Raw genomic sequence first — 14,129 nt, 5'->3', positions numbered from 1 at the left:
ACATCGTTCAACAACCAAAACCGCAAAATGTCAGACGCACCAGCACCAGTAGTAAAGACCCCAGCTAAGTCACCAAAGAAGAAAGTTGCAGCTAAACCAAAGAAAGTAGCTACTCATCCAAAATACAGCGAGATGGTCGGAAAGGCTATATCTGCTTTGAAAGAGCGTGGAGGCTCCAGCCGTCAAGCCATCCTTAAGTATATCTTAGCAAACTTCAGCGTTGGTAGCGATGCAAAAACAGTAAACACTCACTTGAAGTTAGCTCTGAAATCAGGAGTGAAGAGCAATAGCTTGAAACAGTCGAAGGGTACCGGCGCTTCTGGAAGCTTTAAGATTGGGGAAGTGGCTAAACCAGCTAAGAAACCAGCAAAGAAAGTAGTTAAACCTAAAGCCGCCAAGCCAAAGAAGGCAAAGACACCTACCAAAAAGACTGCCGCAAAGAAACCTGCAGCAAAGAAACCAGCAGGTGAAAAGAAAGCAGCTAAACCAAAAGCAAAGAAACCAGCTGCAAAGAAACCTGCTGCAAAACCTGCTGCCAAATCTGCAAAGAAAGCCACAAAATCTCCCAAGAAGACAAAGGCTGCAGCTAAACCAAAGAAGGCAAAGACACCAAAGAAGAAGTAAATAAAGGAAGCATCCTGATGCTTTTAAAGCTTAAACAGCCCTTTTAAGGGCTACCAAAATTTTTCAAAAAGAGTCTGAAATTGTTGCATGGTATTAGTCACAAATAAAATATAGCTTGTCCCATATTCTAAATCTCTCTGTCTTCTCTGCAATTTTTTTCTACTATAAAGTCCATGTGTACTTGCCTAGTTTTACTATCTTCCACTCTCTGGATCGTGCAGTAAGTGTTTAGTTTTGCTTCTATCTTAAACCTGAAATTTTTTTTTATACAAATTCTAGATCTGTTCAAAATTGCTACTTCCTAACTTTATATATCAAACATTTTGACACTTCTGTGTCTACGACCATATCACGTTGAAAACACCGGTTCTCGTCCGATCACCGAAGTTAAGCAACGTCGAGCCCGGTTAGTACTTGGATGGGTGACCGCCTGGGAATACCGGGTGTTGTAGACATTTTTTGTACCTATAATTTTGCATTTCTACCAAACAATTAATGTAAAGTTTTGCTTCTGAAAAAATCTGTTTTATATAAATTTCTTTTCAAAAATGCTACTACCTAACCTTATATATCAAAAATTTTAACACTTCTGTGTCTACGACCATATCACGTTGAAAACACCGGTTCTCGTCCGATCACCGAAGTTAAGCAACGTCGAGCCCGGTTAGTACTTGGATGGGTGACCGCCTGGGAATACCGGGTGTTGTAGACATTTTTTTACTTATAATTTTGCATTCCTACCAAACATAATTGTTCTATGATTTTTTTTACTAATTTACTTGGATGTAATATTCAACATATCTAGCTATCAATGAATGAAGAAAACAGAAAATAAATCATTCATAAATTTATTTATTTTTCAATACCCATCTGCATGGTGAAATATTTTTACGTGAAATACATGCAAGTCAAGTTATATACACTTAAGAATTCCACTCCTTCCACATGCATGTGGCTACATATATATATATTTTTTTTAAATTAGGTCGTCTGTGATAATATGGTATCCGCCTTTTGTCGTCATTTGAAATCGCCTCTTTCTTTTTGACCAGGGCTTATATGATTCACTATTTTTCTGAAAGAATTCTGATTAGCAAAAATTCATTATAGCAAAAACAAATAATAAACAATAAATACTAATTATAGCTTGTAAAGTTCCAGTAAAAAATTCGAATATTTGAAACGTCTTTCATCTCGGTCAAGGAAGTCCCGCTTTCGAAGTTTGCCATCTTTGTGTGCTTTCATATCGAAGGCAAAATCTAAATTTTTGGGAAGTCTCTTTATTTCTACGTATATCTGAAAGCAAAAACATATAAAGAAATGATTTTACTACAAAGGTATATCATTTTTACGGCACAATCTAGTTTTTGTGAAATAATACAACACGTTTTCTGATGAAGAATCGCACGAGAGAAATTGACAAGTTGTACATTAATCGTAAATATTTCTTTACTCGTGGTATTTTGTTTAATTCTTATGACATATTCTGAAAGAAAAATTCCTGCTGAAGATTTTCGTGTATGATTTATATATCAAAACGTACAATTTATTTGAAACAAATGATTAAAACTTGTCGAACAAGCACACAGATTTTCTTGTCGATCTGTTTGAATTAGATTGTCATGAAAGTTTAAGGGTGCTCTCGTCGAGGTCCGCGTTAGATAGATAATTACACTATGTCAGTGAGGTTTGGAAAACATTGTAATCTGTCGTTCATTCGCACACATCGTTCAACAACCAAAACCGCAAAATGTCAGACGCACCAGCACCAGTAGTAAAGACCCCAGCTAAGTCACCAAAGAAGAAAGTTGCAGCTAAACCAAAGAAAGTAGCTACTCATCCAAAATACAGCGAGATGGTCGGAAAGGCTATATCTGCTTTGAAAGAGCGTGGAGGCTCCAGCCGTCAAGCCATCCTTAAGTATATCTTAGCAAACTTCAGCGTTGGTAGCGATGCAAAAACAGTAAACACTCACTTGAAGTTAGCTCTGAAATCAGGAGTGAAGAGCAATAGCTTGAAACAGTCGAAGGGTACCGGCGCTTCTGGAAGCTTTAAGATTGGGGAAGTGGCTAAACCAGCTAAGAAACCAGCAAAGAAAGTAGTTAAACCTAAAGCCGCCAAGCCAAAGAAGGCAAAGACACCTACCAAAAAGACTGCCGCAAAGAAACCTGCAGCAAAGAAACCAGCAGGTGAAAAGAAAGCAGCTAAACCAAAAGCAAAGAAACCAGCTGCAAAGAAACCTGCTGCAAAACCTGCTGCCAAATCTGCAAAGAAAGCCACAAAATCTCCCAAGAAGACAAAGGCTGCAGCTAAACCAAAGAAGGCAAAGACACCAAAGAAGAAGTAAATAAAGGAAGCATCCTGATGCTTTTAAAGCTTAAACAGCCCTTTTAAGGGCTACCAAAATTTTTCAAAAAGAGTCTGAAATTGTTGCATGGTATTAGTCACAAATAAAATATAGCTTGTCCCATATTCTAAATCTCTCTGTCTTCTCTGCAATTTTTTTCTACTATAAAGTCCATGTGTACTTGCCTAGTTTTACTATCTTCCACTCTCTGGATCGTGCAGTAAGTGTTTAGTTTTGCTTCTATCTTAAACCTGAAATTTTTTTTTATACAAATTCTAGATCTGTTCAAAATTGCTACTTCCTAACTTTATATATCAAACATTTTGACACTTCTGTGTCTACGACCATATCACGTTGAAAACACCGGTTCTCGTCCGATCACCGAAGTTAAGCAACGTCGAGCCCGGTTAGTACTTGGATGGGTGACCGCCTGGGAATACCGGGTGTTGTAGACATTTTTTGTACCTATAATTTTGCATTTCTACCAAACAATTAATGTAAAGTTTTGCTTCTGAAAAAATCTGTTTTATATAAATTTCTTTTCAAAAATGCTACTACCTAACCTTATATATCAAAAATTTTAACACTTCTGTGTCTACGACCATATCACGTTGAAAACACCGGTTCTCGTCCGATCACCGAAGTTAAGCAACGTCGAGCCCGGTTAGTACTTGGATGGGTGACCGCCTGGGAATACCGGGTGTTGTAGACATTTTTTTACTTATAATTTTGCATTCCTACCAAACATAATTGTTCTATGATTTTTTTTACTAATTTACTTGGATGTAATATTCAACATATCTAGCTATCAATGAATGAAGAAAACAGAAAATAAATCATTCATAAATTTATTTATTTTTCAATACCCATCTGCATGGTGAAATATTTTTACGTGAAATACATGCAAGTCAAGTTATATACACTTAAGAATTCCACTCCTTCCACATGCATGTGGCTACATATATATATATTTTTTTTAAATTAGGTCGTCTGTGATAATATGGTATCCGCCTTTTGTCGTCATTTGAAATCGCCTCTTTCTTTTTGACCAGGGCTTATATGATTCACTATTTTTCTGAAAGAATTCTGATTAGCAAAAATTCATTATAGCAAAAACAAATAATAAACAATAAATACTAATTATAGCTTGTAAAGTTCCAGTAAAAAATTCGAATATTTGAAACGTCTTTCATCTCGGTCAAGGAAGTCCCGCTTTCGAAGTTTGCCATCTTTGTGTGCTTTCATATCGAAGGCAAAATCTAAATTTTTGGGAAGTCTCTTTATTTCTACGTATATCTGAAAGCAAAAACATATAAAGAAATGATTTTACTACAAAGGTATATCATTTTTACGGCACAATCTAGTTTTTGTGAAATAATACAACACGTTTTCTGATGAAGAATCGCACGAGAGAAATTGACAAGTTGTACATTAATCGTAAATATTTCTTTACTCGTGGTATTTTGTTTAATTCTTATGACATATTCTGAAAGAAAAATTCCTGCTGAAGATTTTCGTGTATGATTTATATATCAAAACGTACAATTTATTTGAAACAAATGATTAAAACTTGTCGAACAAGCACACAGATTTTCTTGTCGATCTGTTTGAATTAGATTGTCATGAAAGTTTAAGGGTGCTCTCGTCGAGGTCCGCGTTAGATAGATAATTACACTATGTCAGTGAGGTTTGGAAAACATTGTAATCTGTCGTTCATTCGCACACATCGTTCAACAACCAAAACCGCAAAATGTCAGACGCACCAGCACCAGTAGTAAAGACCCCAGCTAAGTCACCAAAGAAGAAAGTTGCAGCTAAACCAAAGAAAGTAGCTACTCATCCAAAATACAGCGAGATGGTCGGAAAGGCTATATCTGCTTTGAAAGAGCGTGGAGGCTCCAGCCGTCAAGCCATCCTTAAGTATATCTTAGCAAACTTCAGCGTTGGTAGCGATGCAAAAACAGTAAACACTCACTTGAAGTTAGCTCTGAAATCAGGAGTGAAGAGCAATAGCTTGAAACAGTCGAAGGGTACCGGCGCTTCTGGAAGCTTTAAGATTGGGGAAGTGGCTAAACCAGCTAAGAAACCAGCAAAGAAAGTAGTTAAACCTAAAGCCGCCAAGCCAAAGAAGGCAAAGACACCTACCAAAAAGACTGCCGCAAAGAAACCTGCAGCAAAGAAACCAGCAGGTGAAAAGAAAGCAGCTAAACCAAAAGCAAAGAAACCAGCTGCAAAGAAACCTGCTGCAAAACCTGCTGCCAAATCTGCAAAGAAAGCCACAAAATCTCCCAAGAAGACAAAGGCTGCAGCTAAACCAAAGAAGGCAAAGACACCAAAGAAGAAGTAAATAAAGGAAGCATCCTGATGCTTTTAAAGCTTAAACAGCCCTTTTAAGGGCTACCAAAATTTTTCAAAAAGAGTCTGAAATTGTTGCATGGTATTAGTCACAAATAAAATATAGCTTGTCCCATATTCTAAATCTCTCTGTCTTCTCTGCAATTTTTTTCTACTATAAAGTCCATGTGTACTTGCCTAGTTTTACTATCTTCCACTCTCTGGATCGTGCAGTAAGTGTTTAGTTTTGCTTCTATCTTAAACCTGAAATTTTTTTTTATACAAATTCTAGATCTGTTCAAAATTGCTACTTCCTAACTTTATATATCAAACATTTTGACACTTCTGTGTCTACGACCATATCACGTTGAAAACACCGGTTCTCGTCCGATCACCGAAGTTAAGCAACGTCGAGCCCGGTTAGTACTTGGATGGGTGACCGCCTGGGAATACCGGGTGTTGTAGACATTTTTTGTACCTATAATTTTGCATTTCTACCAAACAATTAATGTAAAGTTTTGCTTCTGAAAAAATCTGTTTTATATAAATTTCTTTTCAAAAATGCTACTACCTAACCTTATATATCAAAAATTTTAACACTTCTGTGTCTACGACCATATCACGTTGAAAACACCGGTTCTCGTCCGATCACCGAAGTTAAGCAACGTCGAGCCCGGTTAGTACTTGGATGGGTGACCGCCTGGGAATACCGGGTGTTGTAGACATTTTTTTACTTATAATTTTGCATTCCTACCAAACATAATTGTTCTATGATTTTTTTTACTAATTTACTTGGATGTAATATTCAACATATCTAGCTATCAATGAATGAAGAAAACAGAAAATAAATCATTCATAAATTTATTTATTTTTCAATACCCATCTGCATGGTGAAATATTTTTACGTGAAATACATGCAAGTCAAGTTATATACACTTAAGAATTCCACTCCTTCCACATGCATGTGGCTACATATATATATTTTTTTTTTAAATTAGGTCGTCTGTGATAATATGGTATCCGCCTTTTGTCGTCATTTGAAATCGCCTCTTTCTTTTTGACCAGGGCTTATATGATTCACTATTTTTCTGAAAGAATTCTGATTAGCAAAAATTCATTATAGCAAAAACAAATAATAAACAATAAATACTAATTATAGCTTGTAAAGTTCCAGTAAAAAATTCGAATATTTGAAACGTCTTTCATCTCGGTCAAGGAAGTCCCGCTTTCGAAGTTTGCCATCTTTGTGTGCTTTCATATCGAAGGCAAAATCTAAATTTTTGGGAAGTCTCTTTATTTCTACGTATATCTGAAAGCAAAAACATATAAAGAAATGATTTTACTACAAAGGTATATCATTTTTACGGCACAATCTAGTTTTTGTGAAATAATACAACACGTTTTCTGATGAAGAATCGCACGAGAGAAATTGACAAGTTGTACATTAATCGTAAATATTTCTTTACTCGTGGTATTTTGTTTAATTCTTATGACATATTCTGAAAGAAAAATTCCTGCTGAAGATTTTCGTGTATGATTTATATATCAAAACGTACAATTTATTTGAAACAAATGATTAAAACTTGTCGAACAAGCACACAGATTTTCTTGTCGATCTGTTTGAATTAGATTGTCATGAAAGTTTAAGGGTGCTCTCGTCGAGGTCCGCGTTAGATAGATAATTACACTATGTCAGTGAGGTTTGGAAAACATTGTAATCTGTCGTTCATTCGCACACATCGTTCAACAACCAAAACCGCAAAATGTCAGACGCACCAGCACCAGTAGTAAAGACCCCAGCTAAGTCACCAAAGAAGAAAGTTGCAGCTAAACCAAAGAAAGTAGCTACTCATCCAAAATACAGCGAGATGGTCGGAAAGGCTATATCTGCTTTGAAAGAGCGTGGAGGCTCCAGCCGTCAAGCCATCCTTAAGTATATCTTAGCAAACTTCAGCGTTGGTAGCGATGCAAAAACAGTAAACACTCACTTGAAGTTAGCTCTGAAATCAGGAGTGAAGAGCAATAGCTTGAAACAGTCGAAGGGTACCGGCGCTTCTGGAAGCTTTAAGATTGGGGAAGTGGCTAAACCAGCTAAGAAACCAGCAAAGAAAGTAGTTAAACCTAAAGCCGCCAAGCCAAAGAAGGCAAAGACACCTACCAAAAAGACTGCCGCAAAGAAACCTGCAGCAAAGAAACCAGCAGGTGAAAAGAAAGCAGCTAAACCAAAAGCAAAGAAACCAGCTGCAAAGAAACCTGCTGCAAAACCTGCTGCCAAATCTGCAAAGAAAGCCACAAAATCTCCCAAGAAGACAAAGGCTGCAGCTAAACCAAAGAAGGCAAAGACACCAAAGAAGAAGTAAATAAAGGAAGCATCCTGATGCTTTTAAAGCTTAAACAGCCCTTTTAAGGGCTACCAAAATTTTTCAAAAAGAGTCTGAAATTGTTGCATGGTATTAGTCACAAATAAAATATAGCTTGTCCCATATTCTAAATCTCTCTGTCTTCTCTGCAATTTTTTTCTACTATAAAGTCCATGTGTACTTGCCTAGTTTTACTATCTTCCACTCTCTGGATCGTGCAGTAAGTGTTTAGTTTTGCTTCTATCTTAAACCTGAAATTTTTTTTTATACAAATTCTAGATCTGTTCAAAATTGCTACTTCCTAACTTTATATATCAAACATTTTGACACTTCTGTGTCTACGACCATATCACGTTGAAAACACCGGTTCTCGTCCGATCACCGAAGTTAAGCAACGTCGAGCCCGGTTAGTACTTGGATGGGTGACCGCCTGGGAATACCGGGTGTTGTAGACATTTTTTGTACCTATAATTTTGCATTTCTACCAAACAATTAATGTAAAGTTTTGCTTCTGAAAAAATCTGTTTTATATAAATTTCTTTTCAAAAATGCTACTACCTAACCTTATATATCAAAAATTTTAACACTTCTGTGTCTACGACCATATCACGTTGAAAACACCGGTTCTCGTCCGATCACCGAAGTTAAGCAACGTCGAGCCCGGTTAGTACTTGGATGGGTGACCGCCTGGGAATACCGGGTGTTGTAGACATTTTTTTACTTATAATTTTGCATTCCTACCAAACATAATTGTTCTATGATTTTTTTTACTAATTTACTTGGATGTAATATTCAACATATCTAGCTATCAATGAATGAAGAAAACAGAAAATAAATCATTCATAAATTTATTTATTTTTCAATACCCATCTGCATGGTGAAATATTTTTACGTGAAATACATGCAAGTCAAGTTATATACACTTAAGAATTCCACTCCTTCCACATGCATGTGGCTACATATATATATTTTTTTTTTAAATTAGGTCGTCTGTGATAATATGGTATCCGCCTTTTGTCGTCATTTGAAATCGCCTCTTTCTTTTTGACCAGGGCTTATATGATTCACTATTTTTCTGAAAGAATTCTGATTAGCAAAAATTCATTATAGCAAAAACAAATAATAAACAATAAATACTAATTATAGCTTGTAAAGTTCCAGTAAAAAATTCGAATATTTGAAACGTCTTTCATCTCGGTCAAGGAAGTCCCGCTTTCGAAGTTTGCCATCTTTGTGTGCTTTCATATCGAAGGCAAAATCTAAATTTTTGGGAAGTCTCTTTATTTCTACGTATATCTGAAAGCAAAAACATATAAAGAAATGATTTTACTACAAAGGTATATCATTTTTACGGCACAATCTAGTTTTTGTGAAATAATACAACACGTTTTCTGATGAAGAATCGCACGAGAGAAATTGACAAGTTGTACATTAATCGTAAATATTTCTTTACTCGTGGTATTTTGTTTAATTCTTATGACATATTCTGAAAGAAAAATTCCTGCTGAAGATTTTCGTGTATGATTTATATATCAAAACGTACAATTTATTTGAAACAAATGATTAAAACTTGTCGAACAAGCACACAGATTTTCTTGTCGATCTGTTTGAATTAGATTGTCATGAAAGTTTAAGGGTGCTCTCGTCGAGGTCCGCGTTAGATAGATAATTACACTATGTCAGTGAGGTTAATTCCAGAATCATGTCAAGTTTCTTGGTCTCATATTTGATAGAAAGCTAACATGGAATAAACACGTAAACTATTTACAAGAAAGATCTAAAGCAATATTAAACGTTCTAAGGTATGTTCAAGCAAATAATTATGGCATGGGTACTGATTCTCTTCTCATGCTATACAAATCTCTTCTTAGATCGGTACTTGACTATGGATGTCAAGCGTTTAATTCAGCATCTATAACTGTAAAATCTAAATTAGATATAATACAAGCTAAAGCTCTTCGCATAGTGTTAGGGGCCCATAAATCGACCCCGTTAGAAACAATACTAGCAGAATCTGGCGAAATGCCATTACAATTAAGAAGGGACCACCTTTCTCTTAAATATTATGCTCGTACTAAACAAAATCCATCAAATCCAGCCAATCAATTAGTAGATGACTGTATTGAATATCAAATTTATAATCATAAATGGAATGACCATAACATACCTTACGGATTCAGAGTCCAAAATCTACTTAAAGATAACGAACTAGACAAAATAAAGATGGTTACTAAAAATATTCAAGATCCACCTCCATGGATTATAGGTCAAGCAAAAACATCCAGTAACATAAAAAACAGCCTCAGTAAAAAAGAAAATCCGCATATCATTAAGACTAAAGCGTTAGAGTACATCGACAATGCATATAAAAATCATTTAAAAATTTACACCGATGGCTCAAAAGACCCAGCTTCGGGTAAAACTGGATATGCTTTTCTAATCCCATCAAAGTTGATTGCAAGCTATAAACGAACGTCAGACAATCTTTCCGTTTACACCACAGAAATGACGGCCATATATCAATCATTAAAGTGGGTATTCTCCAATCAACAGCCAGGGCAAAAAGTTGTTATTCTAACTGATTCATATAGTTCAATCCAATCTATAAATAATAATGCATCAAGTAGACCCGATATTCTAGAACCAATTCAAATACTGGCTTGTCGTCTAAAACAAAAAAATATAGAAGTAACCATAGAATGGATACCAGCGCATGTTGGTATCCTAGGTAATGAACAGGTTGACAAACTAGCTAAATTAGCACTAAGTAATGATAAGATTGACCTTAACTTAAGTCTTAGTGCAAACGAATTCATTGCAATAACAACAGCATTATATAAGAAAAAGTGGCAAGCTAGATGGGATAACACATGCTCCATATGGAGTCGTTCTATAAATACTGCAGTAAATAAAAAACCCAACTTTTATCAAGGTAATCGATTTCATGCAAAAACAATAACTAGACTTAGGTTGGGCACTACTTTATTACCTGGGCAACTAGGCCAGTACATACGCAATGTCTCTCCAATGTGCAATACATGCGGCATAAAAGAGGATATAGAACACGTACTAGTAAACTGTATTAATCATTCACAAGCGAGACAAAATTTGCAATCAAACTTGGACAAGGTTCAAATACAAAATATTAATACCAAAATATTACTAGATCCTCCTAAAGACAAACAACAATATGTCTGGTCGTGCTTGGTACAATATTTAACAGAAATTGATTATCATAAATTTATATAAGTATATAAGTATATAAAAAAAAACAATCATAGAAATAAAATAATTAAAAGACACTGCAAGAGTTATCCGGGTCAGTGACTCAAAAATGGAGTCAGGCCGTAACCGGCAGTCAAAAACTAAAATCTTCACTTCAAATACAGTACGTATTAAAGAAAAGATCGTTAAGAAGACCAGCTACACTGCAAGAGTTATCCGGGGTCAGTGACTCAGAAATGGAGTCAGGCCATAACCGGCAGTACAGAAGGCTCTTCAAGACGACTTACCACAACATCATTAAATAGGCAAAACACACTGCAAGAGTTATCCAGGTCAGTGACTCAAAAATGGAGTCAGGCCGTAACCGGCAGTCAAAAACTAAATCACTTCAAATACAGTACGTACTAAAGAAAAGATCGTTAAGAAGACCAGCTACACTGCAAGAGTTATCCGGGGTCAGTGACTCAGAAATGGAGTCAGGCCATAACCGGCAGTACAGATGAATCTTCAAGACGACTTACCACAGCATCATAGGGGCAAAACAAACTGCAAGAGTTATCCGGTCAGTGACTCAAAAATGGAGTCAGGCCATAACCGGCAGTAAAAATTAAATACTTAAGACAAATAAAATCCAAATTAATATGATTTTAAAAAAATAAAAAAATAATAAAAATTAATCCTTTGAAATAACTTAACATATTTAAAATTAGATAAACTGACTGTAGGGATAAGTTAATTAAACTATTAAAATTATGCTAACTAAACAAGAACGCACGATAACCTTTGGCTTTTTTTTTCCAAATTCGCGGCACCCCAAATTATTTTTGTTTCTACTTTTGGTCATTATATAAATTTTTCATGTCATTAAGCCGCTAGTCAAATCTAAGACTTAAAAATGGTACTTCGCAAGATCTGGTTTGCGCTAATCCAGTTTTAATTAGCGTGGGGCACTGTCTTCCTGCGGATAAGTGTTCCAGTGTACTAGCACTCTAAAGTCCTGCAACTACGGTAGGCTAGCACAAAGCAGTCAAAATTTACATACACCCTTTGGTTTTTATTTATTTTATTTTATTTTATTTCACTTTTCTTTTTTTCTAGTACATACAAAACATCCATCTAATTATTTTTGCAAAACTCACATACACTAATTTAGGCTTATTGTGGTTTATACATAATATTTGGCATATAAATTCACATACACAATTTGGCATATCAAAATTATCCGCTCTTTACTTGGCTGCTGGTGTACCAGGACAACGTTGCTGCCGTTCACTGCTGTTTACTTGGCCAAGCTTTCCTCCTGTTCCTACTTCCGGTGGCCCCGTGTTTAATAATTATTTATTTATTTTGTTTTATTTTATTTTTATTTTTATACAAAATTATTTCTATATTATTTTATTATATTTAATTTTATATTCTTTTATTATTTTTTATTATTTTATTATTTTATTATTTACTTAATCTTAAATATTTTACTTTTTTCATTCATTTATTTATCTAAAATTTTGCTTTTTAAATTTTTTTTGCTTTTATTAAATTTTCTTATCATTATAAATTATCTAAATTACCACATGGTAAAAAATATAAATTATTTAATGCCCAAAAAGGCGCAAGCCAGGGCCGACCGTGCAAGGGCTGTATAGCCAGTCAAGGTCGTTAAAAACTTCCATTTGTTGTTTGGAAAACATTGTAATCTGTCGTTCATTCGCACACATCGTTCAACAACCAAAACCGCAAAATGTCAGACGCACCAGCACCAGTAGTAAAGACCCCAGCTAAGTCACCAAAGAAGAAAGTTGCAGCTAAACCAAAGAAAGTAGCTACTCATCCAAAATACAGCGAGATGGTCGGAAAGGCTATATCTGCTTTGAAAGAGCGTGGAGGCTCCAGCCGTCAAGCCATCCTTAAGTATATCTTAGCAAACTTCAGCGTTGGTAGCGATGCAAAAACAGTAAACACTCACTTGAAGTTAGCTCTGAAATCAGGAGTGAAGAGCAATAGCTTGAAACAGTCGAAGGGTACCGGCGCTTCTGGAAGCTTTAAGATTGGGGAAGTGGCTAAACCAGCTAAGAAACCAGCAAAGAAAGTAGTTAAACCTAAAGCCGCCAAGCCAAAGAAGGCAAAGACACCTACCAAAAAGACTGCCGCAAAGAAACCTGCAGCAAAGAAACCAGCAGGTGAAAAGAAAGCAGCTAAACCAAAAGCAAAGAAACCAGCTGCAAAGAAACCTGCTGCAAAACCTGCTGCCAAATCTGCAAAGAAAGCCACAAAATCTCCCAAGAAGACAAAGGCTGCAGCTAAACCAAAGAAGGCAAAGACACCAAAGAAGAAGTAAATAAAGGAAGCATCCTGATGCTTTTAAAGCTTAAACAGCCCTTTTAAGGGCTACCAAAATTTTTCAAAAAGAGTCTGAAATTGTTGCATGGTATTAGTCACAAATAAAATATAGCTTGTCCCATATTCTAAATCTCTCTGTCTTCTCTGCAATTTTTTTCTACTATAAAGTCCATGTGTACTTGCCTAGTTTTACTATCTTCCACTCTCTGGATCGTGCAGTAAGTGTTTAGTTTTGCTTCTATCTTAAACCTGAAATTTTTTTTTATACAAATTCTAGATCTGTTCAAAATTGCTACTTCCTAACTTTATATATCAAACATTTTGACACTTCTGTGTCTACGACCATATCACGTTGAAAACACCGGTTCTCGTCCGATCACCGAAGTTAAGCAACGTCGAGCCCGGTTAGTACTTGGATGGGTGACCGCCTGGGAATACCGGGTGTTGTAGACATTTTTTGTACCTATAATTTTGCATTTCTACCAAACAATTAATGTAAAGTTTTGCTTCTGAAAAAATCTGTTTTATATAAATTTCTTTTCAAAAATGCTACTACCTAACCTTATATATCAAAAATTTTAACACTTCTGTGTCTACGACCATATCACGTTGAAAACACCGGTTCTCGTCCGATCACCGAAGTTAAGCAACGTCGAGCCCGGTTAGTACTTGGATGGGTGACCGCCTGGGAATACCGGGTGTTGTAGACATTTTTTTACTTATAATTTTGCATTCCTACCAAACATAATTGTTCTATGATTTTTTTTACTAATTTACTTGGATGTAATATTCAACATATCTAGCTATCAATGAATGAAGAAAACAGAAAATAAATCATTCATAAATTTATTTATTTTTCAATACCCATCTGCATGGTGAAATATTTTTACGTGAAATACATG

At 35.5% G+C, this 14,129-nt stretch overlaps 1 protein-coding gene and 10 non-coding genes across 11 annotated transcripts; all 11 read left to right on the top strand.

Moving 5' to 3' along the window:
* The first annotated feature begins 960 nt into the window (after window positions 1-960).
* LOC139508126 (5S ribosomal RNA) lies at window positions 961-1,079 on the top strand. The gene has a single exon (XR_011661076.1). It is a non-coding gene; the product is annotated as a 5S ribosomal RNA (ribosomal RNA).
* A 138-nt stretch (window positions 1,080-1,217) lies between these two features.
* On the top strand, window positions 1,218-1,336 carry LOC139508125 (5S ribosomal RNA). The gene has a single exon (XR_011661075.1). It is a non-coding gene; the product is annotated as a 5S ribosomal RNA (ribosomal RNA).
* Window positions 1,337-3,307: 1,971 nt separating this feature from the next.
* Window positions 3,308-3,426, top strand: LOC139508124 (5S ribosomal RNA). The gene has a single exon (XR_011661073.1). It is a non-coding gene; the product is annotated as a 5S ribosomal RNA (ribosomal RNA).
* A 138-nt stretch (window positions 3,427-3,564) lies between these two features.
* LOC139508123 (5S ribosomal RNA) lies at window positions 3,565-3,683 on the top strand. The gene has a single exon (XR_011661072.1). It is a non-coding gene; the product is annotated as a 5S ribosomal RNA (ribosomal RNA).
* Window positions 3,684-5,654: 1,971 nt separating this feature from the next.
* On the top strand, window positions 5,655-5,773 carry LOC139508122 (5S ribosomal RNA). The gene has a single exon (XR_011661071.1). It is a non-coding gene; the product is annotated as a 5S ribosomal RNA (ribosomal RNA).
* A 138-nt stretch (window positions 5,774-5,911) lies between these two features.
* On the top strand, window positions 5,912-6,030 carry LOC139508121 (5S ribosomal RNA). The gene has a single exon (XR_011661070.1). It is a non-coding gene; the product is annotated as a 5S ribosomal RNA (ribosomal RNA).
* A 1,971-nt stretch (window positions 6,031-8,001) lies between these two features.
* Window positions 8,002-8,120, top strand: LOC139508120 (5S ribosomal RNA). Its single transcript, XR_011661069.1, has one exon. It is a non-coding gene; the product is annotated as a 5S ribosomal RNA (ribosomal RNA).
* A 138-nt stretch (window positions 8,121-8,258) lies between these two features.
* LOC139508118 (5S ribosomal RNA) lies at window positions 8,259-8,377 on the top strand. Its single transcript, XR_011661068.1, has one exon. It is a non-coding gene; the product is annotated as a 5S ribosomal RNA (ribosomal RNA).
* Window positions 8,378-9,492: 1,115 nt separating this feature from the next.
* On the top strand, window positions 9,493-10,597 carry LOC139508077 (uncharacterized; the record flags this gene model as incomplete). The annotated part of the gene is made up of 1 exon (XM_071295907.1): window positions 9,493-10,597. A coding segment is annotated over exon 1 (1,105 nt), but the record flags the coding sequence as incomplete, so codon positions are not given.
* Window positions 10,598-13,561: 2,964 nt separating this feature from the next.
* On the top strand, window positions 13,562-13,680 carry LOC139508116 (5S ribosomal RNA). The gene has a single exon (XR_011661066.1). It is a non-coding gene; the product is annotated as a 5S ribosomal RNA (ribosomal RNA).
* A 138-nt stretch (window positions 13,681-13,818) lies between these two features.
* Window positions 13,819-13,937, top strand: LOC139508115 (5S ribosomal RNA). Its single transcript, XR_011661065.1, has one exon. It is a non-coding gene; the product is annotated as a 5S ribosomal RNA (ribosomal RNA).
* The last annotated feature ends 192 nt before the right edge of the window (window positions 13,938-14,129 follow it).

The sequence above is a fragment of the Mytilus edulis genome, unplaced genomic scaffold (genome assembly GCF_963676685.1).
Source record: "Mytilus edulis unplaced genomic scaffold, xbMytEdul2.2 SCAFFOLD_120, whole genome shotgun sequence".
In the NCBI taxonomy this organism is placed as follows: domain Eukaryota; kingdom Metazoa; phylum Mollusca; class Bivalvia; order Mytilida; family Mytilidae; genus Mytilus; species Mytilus edulis.
This window is presented reverse-complemented; position numbering and strand designations above follow the sequence as displayed.